The sequence below is a fragment of the Vulpes lagopus genome, chromosome 24 (assembly GCF_018345385.1).
Source record: "Vulpes lagopus strain Blue_001 chromosome 24, ASM1834538v1, whole genome shotgun sequence".
NCBI classification, from domain to species: Eukaryota; Metazoa; Chordata; class Mammalia; order Carnivora; family Canidae; genus Vulpes; species Vulpes lagopus.
The window spans coordinates 17,560,992-17,576,983 of NC_054847.1; the positions used below are offsets into that span (position 1 = coordinate 17,560,992).

Genomic DNA, 15,992 nt, shown 5'->3' on the forward strand with positions numbered 1-15,992 from the left:
GTATTATTGGTTTCAGAGGCAGAGGTCAGTGATTCACCAGTCTTATATAATACCCAGTGCTCATTACAGCATATGCCTTCCTTTTTTTTAAAATTTAAATTCAATTAGCCAACACATAACGATATCATTAGTTTCAGATGTAGTTTTCAGTAGTTCATCAATTGCGTATCATACTCTGTGCTCATCATATCACGTCCCCTCCTTAATGTCCATCACCCAGTTACCCCATCTTCTCACCCACCTCCCCTTCAGCGACCCTCAGTTTGCTTCCCAGAGTTAAGAGTCTTTTTATGGTTTGTCTCCCTCTCTGATTTTTTCCCATTCAGTTCTCACTCCCTTCCCTTATGGTCCTCTGCACTATTTTTTTTTTTTTTTTAATGATAGTCACACAGAGAGAGAGAGAGAGGCAGAGACATAGGCAGAGGGAGAAGCAGGCTCCATGCACCGGGAGCCCGACGTGGGATTCGATCCCGGGTCTCCTGGATCGCGCCCTGGGCCAAAGGCAGGCGCCAAACCGCTGCGCCACCCAGGGATCCCTGCGCTATTTCTTATATTCTGCATATGAGTGAAACCACATGATAATTATCTTTCTCTGATTGACTTATTTCACTTAGCATGATACCCTTCAGTTCCAACCACATCTATGTAAATGGTAAGTATTCATCCTTTCTGATTAACTATTTATATATATATATATATATTATATATATAATATATATATATATTTTAAGATTTATTTTTAAGTAATCTCTACATCCAATGTGGGGCTCAAACTCATGACCCCAAGATCAGGAGTCACATGCTTTACCAACTAGGCCAGCCAGGCACCTCGAACTATTTCTACAATTTAATTTTTAATTTCAACTTTTTATCAAACTTGCATATTTTTAGAGTCAAATAATGATAAAAAAAAAAAACTTATAACAAAAAGGTCATCAGTTTCCTTCTCCACCCTTTCCCCCTGAGGTAACCACCTCCAGTCCTTTAACAGTTCTCTTGGTATTTTCTTCCATGTCTCTAGATAATACAATTGTCCTGCTAGCTCCTGAGTCATCAAAATGAAATATTATCTGTTTTTTTTATAATAGTGGACAACTTCATATTCTTATACCCTACATTGGATAAGGGTATTTTTATTTCTGTTTTGTTTTGCTTGTTTTCTAATATATGTGTGTATTTCTGTTTTGTTTTGCTTGTTTTCTTATATATGTGTGTATATATATATATTAAGATTTTATTTATTTATTCATGAGAGACAGAGAGAGAGATAGAGAGAGAGGCAGAGACACAGGCAGAGGGAGAAGCAGGCTCCATGCAGGGAGCCTGACGTGGGACTTGATTCTAGGTCTCCAGGATCACGCACTGGGCTGAAGGTGGCGCTAAACCGCTGAGCCACCTGGGCTGCCCTGTTTACTTATATAATTTTAATGCCTAAATCTTCCCAATCTCCAATGGTTTCTCCACTTGGCTAAATATATCAGTTAATATATTAGTTCATTTCCTTCCTGGAAATCTCCATTATCCTGCTCTTCTCTCTCCCTCAACCCCAAATTATCTCTGCTCTTTGTTTTCTAGACTTGATACATGGCTGATGCCCTGGAACTTGCCTTCTTCATTATACCAATGATTCTCTCTCACATTGGCTTCCAGATCCCCTGAATCATGGGTCCAATTTTCCTTTTTTATTCCTTTAATTTTTTAAAAGATTTTTTTTAAGTAATCTCTACACCTAACATAGGGCTCAAGCATACAACCTCAGTTTCAAGAGTCACAGGCTCTACCGACTAAGCCAGCCAGATGCCCCCCTATTTCCTTAATATAATGGGGCACATAGTAGTGTCCTTAAAATGTTGTTGAGAAGTAAAATTCTTGAGAGTTAATATGTCAGAAAAATGTCTTTATTCAACTCTAATGCTTGATTTATAGCTTGTCTGGATATAGAATCCTAGGCTGAAAACATTTCTTTTCTCAGATATTTGAAAGCATACCCCTCCCCATTCCATTATGTTCAATTTAAATGTCGCATACATTCAGAAAAGTGCATAGATTCATAATTTTTAAAACTGAACACAATTTTTCTAAACTGAACACATAATATCTTATAAACTGAACACAACTGAACCAGGACCCAGATCAAGGAAAAGAATTCTTACATATAACATGAGAATTAAGACCCATAAAAAAATGATAAACTGGTTTTCATCAAAATGAAAAAATTCTGTTCAATGAAAGCCATGTTACAAAGGTGAAAATAATAATATAGTTTCTCTTAATAACTAGTAGAAAATGTTTCCAAACCACATATCCAGAATATATAAGGAATTCTCTAAACCCGACAGTAAGAAAATGAACAATCCAATCAGAAAATGGATAAAAGTTCAAATAATTTATGCCAATGGGGAACAATAAACCCACGGAAAAAATGTTCAAAATCAGTCATTAGGGAAATGTAAATTAAAACCACAATGAAATACCACCATAAATCTATTAAAATGGTTAAAATAAAAAATACTGATAGTGCCAAATGCTGGGCAGGGTACAGAGAAATTGGATCTCTCATTCATTGATGGTGGGAACATAAAATGATGGAGCCACTCTGGGAAATTGACAGGTTTTTAAAAAGTTAAACATACATTTATCATATGATCCAGTAAATGGATTCCTGGACATCTATCCTCGAGAAATGAAAATGTATGTTGTTGTTGTTTTAAGATTTTTATTTGTTCAAGAGAAACAGAAAGAGAGGCAGAGGGATAAACGGGCTCCCCACAGGGAGCCCGACGCGGGACTCGATCCCAGGATTCCAGGATCACACCCTGGGTCAAAGGCAGGCGCCAAACCGCTGAGCCACCGGGGGATCCCCTGAAAATATATGTTTATACAGAAATCTATACACAATTGCTCATAGGGACGCCTGGTTGGCTCAGCGGTTGAGCCTTTGCCTTGGCTCAGGGTGTGATCCCGGAGTCCCGGGATCAAGTCCCACATCAGGCTCCCTGCATGGAGCCTGCTTCTCCCTCTGCCTGTGTCTCTGCCTCTCTCTGTGTCTCTCATGAATAAATAAATAAAATCTTTTAAAAAAACAAAACCAAAAACAACAATCGCTCATAGTAGCTTTACATGTAATAGCCCCAAGCTGGAAACAACCTAAATGTCTCTAAACAGGTGAATGGTTAAGTAAACTGTGAACATCCATGCCATAGAACACTACTTAGCGATGTAAAGAAACTTGATAAAACTTGGTTCTATTTCAAAACTTGGATCTATTTCAAGGGCATTATGGTGAGTAGAAAAAGCCAGTCTCAAAAGATGTCAAAAATGTAAACAGATGTAAAAAAATTATAGGTATGATAATTCCATTTATATGACATTTTTAAAATGACAAAATTATGGAGATGGAAAATAGATCAGTAGTTGCTAGGGATTCGGGAAGAGGGGAAGATGTGGCTATATAAAAGGGTAGTAAGTTGTTTTTGTTTTTGTTTCCTAAGATTTATTTACTTCTTTATTTGAGAGAGAGAGAGAGCAAGCATGGGCTGGGGGGAGGAGCAGAGGGAGAGGGAGAAGCAGACTCTCCATTGAGCAGGGAGCCCAATGCAGGGCTTGATCCCAGGGCCGAGGCATCAGGATCATGACCTGAACCAAAGGCAGATGCTTAACTGACTGAGCCACTAAGGAGCCTCCAGTTTCATATTTTGATTCTAGTGTTTCAGGGGATGAAATGGCACAGAACCAGGGGTGACTGGGTGCTCAGTCAGTTGGGCAACCAAGTCTTGGTTTTGACTAGGGACGTGGTCTCAGGTCATGGTACAAGCTGATCAGCGTGGGGTCTGCAGGGGATTCTTTCCTCCATCCTCTTATTCCTCCTCTGCTCTTCTCCCACTCCATGCATGTGCATACATTCTCTCTCTCCGAAGTGAATAAATAAAATCTTAAAAAAAGTCACAGAACTATACACTCAGACACACACAAACAGAAATAGAAAGAAAAAGGAATGTATGCAAATTCTAGTGAAATCCAAGCAAGGTCTATAGTTTAGTTAATTGTAATGTGTCAATGTCAATTTCCCAGTTTTGACAATCTGCTATAGTTAGATAATAGTTCCCATTGGAGGAAGCCGGTGAAGGTTACACAGGACTTCTTTGTACTATTTTTATAAATTCCTATGAATCTATAATTATTTCAAAATAAGAAAGTGTTTTAAATTAAAGTTTTGGTTTTTGTTTTCTTTGGTTTTTGGGGGGTGATTTTTGGAAGGAGAAAGGGGCTGAAAAGTCTTTATTCCACAATCTCCAAAGTCCTTATTATTGTTTATAAATATTGTAATAGTCCATACCTCATTAACTTTTAAATATAAACAACTTATGGCCATATTCTTTCTTACCAACAAAATATAGGGTAGTGATATTTTTAACTGTTTGGACTATGTTAATTTTTATAAAAATTCAGAAGTTGTAAATGAGCACACAATGCAAAGTTCGTCTCCAATTCTCTCCCCATAGACAATCACTGTTACCAGTTTGCAGTATATATTGTGCATCAGTCCACAGTTTTCTATGGATTACACTGTTTGCTGCTAGTACTGTCCCTGTACCGTGAGGGACTTTTTGTGGAGTAATTCATCATGGTAGGGAGTGGTGGTGAGTGGGGTCAAAAGAAGGCACTTTCTTTGTGGTACCCTGTGATGGAATTGGCATGATCAGATTAACGATCCTCTCTTTTTCCACATTAACACACATAAACACAGGCTATATTTTATTATTTAGTATGGCTTCAATATTCAATATTCTGTGGTATTAGGTACACATACGCACTGTGCACAAGATTCCGAGTTGACTAGCTAATTACTGCCTTGAGGTTAAACTTGTGGAACACTGTCTTATTAATTGTGCTTTCAATTACTTTGTGATTACATTTAAAAATATAATTGTAATATATGATTGTTATAAAATATTCAAGCAACACAAATGAAGCAGTAGAGAACATCTTACCTCATTGCTGCTGATGCTTTGCAAGATTATATTTTGGTTTGTAGTAACTGTCATCATATCAGTTGGAGAAGAGTTTGTATCATGACAAATGTCAAGCATGTCTTTCTGCCAAAAGAAACAGAATAATGTGTTTTGATAAGACTCATCTCCATCAATTTCATAGGAAGATCTAGCTCTTGGTTCTAAAATCAGTTCCATTTTGTCAAAGATTTTCCTAAAATAGTGATCTGGGATCCTAATGAAGCTTCAGGCAATAATTTTCACAGGAAAGGATGTGAGGACAAGAGTACACAGAATGGATGGGGTTTTGTTTGTTAAAAAAAAAAAAAAAGGCAAAGTTGCCAAGTGAAACCCCTAACAATGAGGTTGTCAACTGGAACTGGAAACTACATTTGCTCTATAGTTACTGAGACCAGGCACGTTTTCTGTCTAACCCCTGAGGCCACATTAAATTGGCAAAGTTCTGAACACCAAGCAGTGAACTCCCGGTCAGTTCCTGAGGGACAGTGCTCTCATATGCATCCTCCTCTTGCTGTCATGACTTCTTCAAATAATGGCAGGCTCTTCGATGAAAACTTCCTCCTCTTCCAATGGCTCTTCCATTTATTTTGCAACAGACACAAAATTGCACGGATCCTCCATTTCTTCACCACATTTTCCTTCCTTACTATTTGCGATCTATCTTCTGCCTCTAGCCTGTCATGGAAACTTCGCACTTCCTTATCACATCTGCTTTGTAACCTCTTCCAAGCTGGCATATTCCCACTCCTTGCAACTCTCTCCCAATTCCCTCTTCTCTCTCTCACAGACCTGGGTCCCTACATGCATACCACTCTCTAACTGTGAGCATACCTCCTTGGCTCAGCCCTTGCAGTTTTGCCACCATCTCTCAATCCTCCAGGGATCTTACCCACTTCCAGATCCTCATAGTCTCCTTTTTGTAGTGAACTTCCAAACTACCATACTGATCCATCTCTTCCCACAGCCCTGCCCTACAGAAAATCGCTACTTGAAAGTCCCAAGGTTCCATCAAGAGCAATGCTTTAGAACCCATTACCCTCAATATCCTCACCAAACCAGAGTGGTCTTCTACTTTGTTGATTGTCTTTCCATCTTCCCACTTCCCAGGGCTGAAACTTTGGAATCATATTTGATTGAACTCTCTCAGCTTTTGTCTCCATCAGCTTTATGTCACTAAATTCTGTGAATTCTTTTGCAATAGCTCAAACGCTCACCACATCCAGCACCTGCCAGGCACAGTCCCACACCAAGCTGAGCAATCTTTTCTTGGTCCTTGTCACCACCTAGAGGTCTTTCTATAATTTCTTAATAGAGCTCCCTGGTGTGAATGTCTTCCTTTCAATCCATGTTACACAACAACAATTACTTAATTTTCCTAAAAGGTGGCTTTCATCATTCCCTCGCTTAAAATTCTTAAATTCCCTGGCCCTATTTTATTGAAAAAAAAATCTACATCCAATCAATCTTCAATGGACCAGTTTCTTTGGGTATCTGATCTTATGTATTTTAGTTCCCCAACACAAACTTTGTAGTCTCTTGTTTGACCCTTCGATAAGTGAAGCTCACTTACAGCATGATGCCTCTGCTCCACAAAATCTAATCTCATCGTTTTTCAGGGACCAGATTGGGTCTCACCTCTGTTATGAAACCTTCCTAGGGATAACCTTGTTCCCTGACCAGAAGCTTCAGAAGCCAATCAGACAATTAAAAGTTAAGTGGCTTTCATAAGATCACAGGTTGCTCAGTGTAACTGTTTTCTTTTTTTTTTAAGATTTTATTCATTCGTGAGAGACAGAGAGAAAGAGAGAGAGAGAGGCAGAAACATAGGCAAAGGGAGAAGCAGGCTCCTCTGTGGGGAACCCGATACAGGATTTGATCCCAGGACCCTGGGATCACACCCTGAGGCAAAGGCAGATGCTCAACCACTGAGCTACCCAGGCATCCCAGTGGAACTGTTTTCATTTTACTTTTCTCTGTGGCTTTATCTATGTCTTTGCTCAGACTCTTTATCCCCACCTATATCAAACCTTATCTCTTTTTCTCTTCCTTCCAAATATTTTTTGAAGGATTTATTGATTTATTTTGAGAGAGTGTGAGAGTGCAAGCAAGTAGGGGAAGAGAGAGAGAATCTTTCATGCAGACTCCCTGCTGAATGAGGAGCTGATCCCACAGCCCTTGAGATCAGGACCTGAGCTGACACTAAGAGTTGGATGCCCAACCAACTGAACCATTCAGGTGTCCCTTTCTTTCTCCCAAACCTTTTCCAGCATTTAAGGATCATGGTACATCCCTTCTCCCCTTTCAAGTTTACAAGAAGCTCTTTCTTTCCTGACTTAAGTGATATGTACTTGACCGTACTGAGCACTTTCAGGAGTTTGGACTATGTCTTAGATTTCTTTGCATCCCCCAAAATACCTAGTCATGGGCCTTATATATAGTCACTGCTCAATAAATAGTTGTTGACTTGATTTCTTTAAAGGAATCCACCAAATATATGTAGAAAAAGAAAGATTTCTAATAAGGGGCTTTTCAATAAGGGGAATTTTGAAAGTGGAATAGAAGCATTTACCTGGTTTTAGCATAGAATTCATTAGAATGTCCAATAACTGTTGTTTCCTAAAACTTTGTATTTGTGACACATAATGTATTGCTGATTTTCCACTAAAATCACAGAGTTTAGGATGTCTAGGAAGAATTGAATCAACATGAAAGATTATTTAGTTAAATCTATTGGAAAAACCAATGTGAGAGGAAAAACATTGACATCAAATAAATAAATATAATCACGTAGTTTGGAGCTAATAATAACTTCAAAATGTATGAGATAGTGACCATTTTTCAAGATTTTTGAATAAAAGGAGTATGCTGTTTATTTTATTCCCACTCCCATTCTAAAAACATTCCAATATTTGCAGAGAATGTCCAACTCTAGACAAAAATTCTCATAATTCTTCAACGACGAGTAAATCAAGTAAAGATCAAAACATCCTAATAAACTTTTCTCTTATTCCGGATAGCTGACTTGGTGGTTGTTGTTTTTTTTTCTTTCCAATGACTTAGTTAACTGCTCACTTTCTTCATAGTTCTTTTTTTCTACTGCTAACACTTAGCTTTTTACCATTCAAAATAGTACAACGGTGGAGAATCTCTCTTTAAAATCAAGCTGAGGGATCCCTGGGTGGCGCAGCGGTTTGGCGCCTGCCTTTGGCCCAGGGCGCGATCCTGGAGACCCGGGATCGAATCCCACATCGGGCTCCCGGTGCATGGAGCCTGCTTCTCCCTCTGCCTGTGTCTCTGTCTCTGTCTCTCTCTCTCTCTCTGTATGACTATCATAAATAAATAAAAATTTAAAAAAATATCTATCTTTAAAAAATAAAAAATAAAAAAAAAATAAAATCAAGCTGATAGGTTTGTTTCATAGGCTCGCTGTTGAGTGGTGCAATCTTGTCATAAAATCCTTCTACATGATCTTTTCATTTCACTTTGCCTTGCTCTGTGATTGTTGAGCCCAACTGACTGATCTTAGTGCTCCTTCAACAGCACAAGTATCCTATGTTGTGCTGAATCCTAGGATTAGACATCAGCTCAGAGAGATCCAGATGGTAAATGATGAGAGCCCTATTGATAGATTATGGTGAGAGAAACATTAATTACACTTGCTTCACTAGTCACAATCTGGGACCAGGGACACATTGATCATGGTCTCCAATGTAACAGCTTTGAATTTGAATCTCTTCATTGCTACAGGACAGGGTAACGTCTTATCATCTGCAACAGTAATCTCTTATGGCTTTTTCTCCATCAAAGGTCATGATTCAAAAAAAGTAGAATAGGACTAAGAATCAGGGGATAGCCACTTCCTTGATATGTGGCTGTAAGCAAGTCACTTAACTCATTAGGACTTCAGTTTGCTCTTTTGCATTGATTAGTATTTCTCAATGTGGCATTGTTTATTTCCTGTATTCTGGACCCCACTCCAGGCCTAGAGAAGACCATCTCTGGATTGGTGTCCAGTAATCTCCATGTTAAACAATCTCCTCAGTTGTATCTTAACACCAAAGTCTAAGGTAGCTTCAAACTTCCATTTTTATCCAATTATACTAACTGATCCTTTTACAATGGCTCATATTCTTAACTATACTTTTGATTTTGAAACTCCCTTTTCCTCTTTTATTCCCAAAACAAACTTTGTATGAAGTACTAAGAAAGAATGTGGGTCATCTAATTGTATTTGATGACAAGATATCTACATAACAGCATTAGGAAGCTGCATTTTCCCTGGGTGGCTCAGCGGTTTAGCGCCTGCCTTTGGCTCAGAGCGTGATGCTGGAGACCCAGGATGGAGTCCCACATTGGGCTCCCTGCATGGAGCCTGCTTCTCCCTCTGACTGTGTCTCTGCCTCTCTCTCTCTGTCTGTGTCTCTCATGAATAAATAAATAAAATCTTTAAAAAAAAAAAGGAAACTGCATTTCTAACATAGAAAACTTTATTAACCCTCTGATTTTTTAAAAAAGCTAAGTATTTACTTTCCCTCCTCCTAAAAAAGCATTTTGGGATATAGTAATTTTTAGATAACTATAAATCAATAGTATAAATTGCTTTTGATAATTGGCAATGCTTTCTGAAATAATTAGTAACATCTTGGGGTTAGGGATTTGCAGCTCAAGAATTATTTGACATTCTTCAAAATTATCCAAAGAATATTTAAATTTTTTTTTTAATTTTTTATTTATTTATGATAGTCACAGAGAGAGAAAGAGAGAGAGGCAGAGACATAGGCAGAGGGAGAAGCAGGCTCCATGCACCGGGAGCCTGATGTGGGATTCGATCCCGGGTCTCCAGGATCGCGCCCTGGGCCAAAGGCAGGCGCCAAACCGCTGCGCCACCCAGGGATCCCTCCAAAGAATATTTAAACAAATAAAATAAACGGTCAACATTATAAGACCAATAGATAGCAACATCTAACATCTGTACATCACTTTGCAACTGCTGAGCACCTTTTATGAACATGCATGTGTAATCAATTCAATATAAATTTTTTAAGGATTTTATTTTTAAACAATCTCTACACCCAACTCGAGGCTTGAATTTACAACCCCAAAATCAAGAATCACACGCTCTATTGACTGAGCCGGCCAGATGCCCCAGTATATGGAATTTTTTAAAGCAATCTATATGTCTAGGTTTACAAGTGACTTCTGAAAATAACAATGACATAGATGCTCTCCTACAAGTGCTGACTGACCACTCATACTCATGCGTGATGCCTGAGAAGCTCAGACAGGACCTCCACAGGTCTGTAGACAGTAACATATTGAGACTCTCAAACAGATCCACATCCCTCACAGCCAGCATCAGAGGAGTCAAGCCATGTTGGTTTGGGAAATTTATATCCAGGAACTCTTCAGATGCCTTTAAAAACACAAAGCTTTGGTTCTGTTATGTTTTTACTGTGTGGCTATTTATACTAATCTTTACATTCTTCTGGCTTAGCCAAATGTTCATTTTAACTTCAATACATTCTTTCTCAGTGTCTATATTGAGAAGGAGCTGATGAATTGAAAGAACACAGGCCTGAGAGACAGACTTGGGTTTGAATTTTACTTCCTTAAACTCATTATTTAACCTCCCCAATAGGGTTAGATCAAGGACACTTGACAAAATCACCCTGATAAAATAAGAGACATCCAGTTAAACAATGAATGATTTTCACTGGGTGCATAATTATGTTAAAAAATGTATTGGGTATTTATTTGAAATTCAAATTTCTCTTTTTAAAAGATATTATTTATTTATTCATAAGAGACACAGAGAGAGAGAGGCAGAGAATTAGGCAGAGAGAGAAGCAGGCTCCATGCAGGTAGCCCAATGTGGGACTCATTCCTAGGATTCCAGGATCATGACCTCGGCTGAAGGCAGGCGCTCAACAGCTGAGCCACCCAGGCATCCCTGAAATTCAAATTTCTGTCCTGTATTTTTGTGTCCTGTATTTTTGTTTGCAAAATCTGGCAGTCCTACTCACTGACCTTCAGAGTCCTCAGCTGTAAGTAGGAATAACATTGTCTTTTCTGTAGGGTTGTTTTTTTGTTTTGTTTTATTAAAAGATTTTATTTATTTATTTGAGAGAGAGAGAGTGAGCAAGAGAGAGAGAGCACAAGCTGGGGGAGAGGCAGAAGGAGAAGGAGAAGCAGGCATCCTGATGATTGGGAGCTGGATTCGGGGCTCGATCCCAGGACCCCAGGATCATGACTTGAGTCGAAAGTAGATGCTTAACTGATTGAGCCACCCAGGTGCCTCTGCAGGGTTGTTCTGATAATTGGAGATAGAATATAAAAAGCACTGAGCAGAGCTTGACATACGCTTAATAAACATTTGTGGAATGAATGAATGATCCACAATAATACGGTAACTCATTTAACTATATATATATATATACACACACACACACACACATATATGTGTGTATATATATAGTCATATATATATGTGTGTGTGTGTGTGTGTGTGTGTGTGTGTGTGTGTGTGTGTATAGTCAAATGGAGGTGGGTATATAGATGAGATTTGTTGTTCTAATGAAAGTAAAACTTAATTTGGATAATTCAGTACTGAAAAACCACTGTAAGGCCAAATTACCCAAATTGTTTATTTTATAGACTAAGAAACTCACTAATTTCCATCTCTATTTCGCTTCATGCCATGTCAGTATAGTCAATGTTTCTACCTTAGTTTCTCTAGGGACAAGCTAGAGATAATGATATTACCTCAGAGGGGTGCTGTGGGAATTAATTAGTTAATATTTTTCTCAGTCTCTTAAAAGAAACTACCTCTTAAATCAATGTTTATTATTAGTTAGAACCAACATGAAAGGTTTGAGCTGAGAATAGTCTTGCATTAGCACATTAATGCAGCATCTGCATATTAAGTTCTGGATTCAGTTGTAGGCACCCGTTTCTTAAAAAGTGGCTGCTAATATTTAGGGTGAAAAAATTTGGTTATGAAAACGTATTGGATCATAACAACTGTTACAATACCGTTAAAATAAAATGCGTTGTCTTTCAAAAATGTCCTAAGTTTCAGTTATGACATATGGCAATTTTAGACTATGGTTTAGTACAACAAAAGAATTTAAAGAGTCCTTTGGATTTTGTTGTAGATTTCCTTGAACTCTAGGTGACTAGAATTCTGTTCACTTTTTCTTTATTTGTTTGTGTCTCTACCATAAAGGAATGGAAGAAACTGTTTCCTAGCAGCAATTGATTTTCTTTCGGTTGGAAGGTCATGTGATCTGATAGCATTTCTGAAGGTAAATACCAAGAGTAGGCAGTTGCCGGTCACCAATAATTAAAGTCCTGATTTATGCATATGGTTTTGTAAGTTACTTTGGGAAAGCTTTTCTGTGGCTCGAAGGTCTAAACAAGAAGATGGATACCTTAAGAAGAAAGCATTTAAAAAACATGTCCTCTTTACTCCTTTAGCTACAACTAAATATGCAAAGCATAGGCTCTCTGATTCCCTTTTCAGGATAAAGATAATAAGTGCAGCTGGTCCAAAGGGATCTAAACAGCAATTGTACAAATGGCAATGATGTCAAGGGAACTCCTCTGAGCAAGTTGACAGCAGTTCTCTGGGGGCATTCTGGGAGCATCTCATTTCCCGTGGGTGCTGCGTGACTTATAGCATCCAGCTGGAGGAAGGTGGAAATAGACTGCTGCTGTGCTCTTTTATTATCCTGTTTTCCACCCCAGTATCCTGTTTGATCCTGTTTCTTTCTCCTATTTTCTTCCTGAAACTTTCTGGGACTGCATTTGAAATGAATTTATTTTTCTTTAAAAGAAGCCATATGTAGTCTATGCCTTTCTTACCATTTACCCATCCACCTATCCAAAGTCAGAAGCAAACATCGATTTAACTGACCAGCAAGTGTTGAAGTTGTTCAAGATCACCTTGCCATGAGCTTTGTAGAAGTTGCATTTGGGGGGCTTGGATTTCTCTGATGGCCAATAGTTGTCTTTGCACATCACAATTAGCCACATGAACTGCAATTTGATTGCTGTAATTACAAAGAGTGATATCTGCTCCCTTTTCCGGAAGAAATTCAACAACCTGCAACACCACAACATTCTTATTTAGCATTTTTGAGTGCAAATAGTATCTTCAAGGCTATTCAGAAAACTTAGACATGGCTTTGATTCATGATGTAGGAAAGGAGAATAAAGGGGCATAAAAAATGAAGAGTTGATTTGAATGCAAATGACTGCTATGCCTTTTTTAAATTAGGAAAACAAAAATCTCCATGACGTGACTGATTTGGGGATGCTATTCTTTTTGAAGATTTTATTTTAAAAATAATCTCTATACCCAACATGGAGCTTGAGTTTATAACCCTGAGATCAAGAGTCACATGCTTGCAGCACCTGGGTGGCTCAGTTGGTTAAGTGTCTGACTTTGGCTCAGGTCATGATCTCAGGGTCCTGGGATTGAGCTGCTTTGGGCTCCATGCTCAGCAGGGAGTCTGCTTCTCCCTTTTACCCTGTCCATCCCCCATGCTTGCACTGCCTTTGTCTCTCTCTTTCAAATACATAAATGAAATCTTTAAAAAAAAAAGAGCTGGCCAGGCACCTCTTGGGGATACTATTCTTTTCTTAAAACTAGAAGTCTGTGAGTATATTATGTTAAATCCACATAAAGCATCATGTCCTATTAGTATGATCCCTAATTTAAAATACAAAACCTGGGCAGCCCCGGTGGCTCAGCGGTTTAGTGCCTAGGAGACCTGGGATCAAGTCCCACGTTGGGCTCCCTGCATGGAGCCTGCTTCTCCCTCTGCCTGTGTCTCTGCCTCTCTCTCTGTGTGTTTCTCACAAATAAATAGATAATGTCTTTTAAAAAACAAAACCTGGGCTCCTGGGTGGTTCAATCAGTTAAGCATCTGGCTTTGGCTCAGGTCATGATCCAAGTGTCATGGGATCCAACCCAATGTTGAGTTCTCTGCTCAATAGAGAGTCTGCTTTTCCCTACCCCTGCCGTTGTGCCCACACACACTCTCTCTCCTTCTCAAATAAATAAATGAAATCTTTTTAAAAAATAAAATATAAACCTCCCAAATTTAGACATACATTCCTGAATGTTGCAAGTATTTCCACAAGTATTTCTAGGGAGAAAATAAATGCTATTCAAAATGTTGAATGCATAATTTATTCAACAAATAAGATGGAGTGATTAGCCTGGGTCAAGAACTGTCCTTGGTGCTGAGAATCCAACAATGAACAAGGCAGGGACCAGCCTTTAAGACACTTACAAACTAATGAGGAACAGAGACAGATAAAAAGGCAATTGTGACACAATGTGATAAATGTAATGATAAGGTAAATATAGGAGACTGAGGGTGCCAATTAAAAGAAATGAATTAAGCTGTCTTGGGGGGTCTAGGAAGACATTTTGAAGAAAATCATGTCTAAGCTGAGAACTGAGAGATCAGACTCAGTTAACCAGATAAAGACTGGGGGAAAGATTGTTTCAAGCAAAGGATATAGTGTAAACAAAGTACTGTAGATGCTATGGACTGAATTATTTCTCCTCAAAATTCATATGTTGAAGCCCTAATCTCCAATGTGACTATATCTGGGGAGGGGCCTCTAGGATGTAATTAAGGTTACATGAGGTTATAGAAATGAGGCCCTGATCTGATAAGATTAGTGTAATTATAAGAGACATAGGAGGACTTGTTCTCCTTCTCTCTGCCAAATGAGGACACAAAGAGAAGGGGGCCATCTATAAGCCAGGAGAAAAGCTCTCACCAAAAAACAGATTGGCTAGAATCTTGATACTGAACTTCTCAGTTTCCAGAACTATGAAAAAATTAATTTCTATTGTTCAAACTACTCAGCTGTAGTATGTTTGCTATGGAAAGCCCAAGATGACTAATACAGAGGACAAGGGCTGCCCGGATGGCTCAGCAGTTGAGTGTCTGTCTTCGGCTCAGAGTGTGATCCCGAATCTGGAGATTGAGTCCCGCATCGGCCTCCCTGAATGGAGCCTGCTTCTCCCTCTGCCTGTGTCTCTGCCTCTTTCTCTGTATCTCTTATGAATAAATAAATAAAAACTTTAAAAAAATAATACAGAGGACAAAAGAACAAATAACATTCAAAGCTCTGGAAGGAATTAGACATGGTTGGAGTTCAGTATGGGGGAAGGAAGATAAGGAAATGTGATGGAGAAATCAATAGTAGCTAAATCCTGAAAGAGTTTACCAACTTCTTCTAGGAATTAGATTTGTATCTTCAGGGCAATGGGAAGCCAGCAAAGATTTTAAACAGAGAGATGACATGATTAGATCAGCACTTCAAAAAAAAAAAAATCACTAAGGAAGAACAGAAGTTGGGAGACCAATGAGATTACTCAGCGGCCTCATGGAGAGAAAATGGTGACCAAACCAGGGAAGTGGCAGTGGAAATGGAGGAACAACTGAGGGCACAATCAGGAACATTTAGGAAGTAGAACTGATTAGATGTGGGTGTTGATGATGAGCCAGAAATCAAGATAATTCCCAGGTTTTTCACTTCAGTCCATTTTTATCTAGCTTCCCTACTGCCACTGAGGACCAGACCACCATGATCTTTGGCCTAAAACAGTACAAAAACCTTCTGCTAGGTCTCTCCAATTTCCAAATACCTTTGTCTAAAACCCATTACAATGGATAAATTCAAAAAGTCAGATGACAGTGTTGACAAGGATGTGAGAAGTTGGAACCCTTATACACTGTCATGAATGGTACAGCCAATTTATTATTTTTAAAAATATTTAATTTATTTATTTATAAGAGAAAAAGAGAAAGGCTGAGACACAGGCAGAGGGAGAAGCAGGCTTCCTGAAAGGAGCCTGATGCAGGACTCAATCCCAGGTCCCAGGATCAGGGCCTGAGCCAAAGGCAGATGCTCAACCTCTGAAACACCCAGGCATCCTGGTATGGCCACTTTAAA

General features: G+C 38.8%; 1 protein-coding gene across 1 annotated transcript in view; it reads right to left on the minus strand.

The window, feature by feature from the left end:
* Positions 1 to 15,992, minus strand: part of MAP3K19 (mitogen-activated protein kinase kinase kinase 19) — a 63,042-nt gene that overhangs the window by 32,454 nt on the left and 14,596 nt on the right. The window contains exons 4-5 of the mRNA XM_041739976.1: positions 12,928 to 13,116; positions 4,992 to 5,096 (exon numbers count right to left, since the gene is read on the minus strand). Coding sequence (XP_041595910.1) covers positions 4,992 to 5,096; positions 12,928 to 13,116 — 294 coding nt within the window. The remainder of the gene's footprint in view (positions 1 to 4,991; positions 5,097 to 12,927; positions 13,117 to 15,992) is intronic.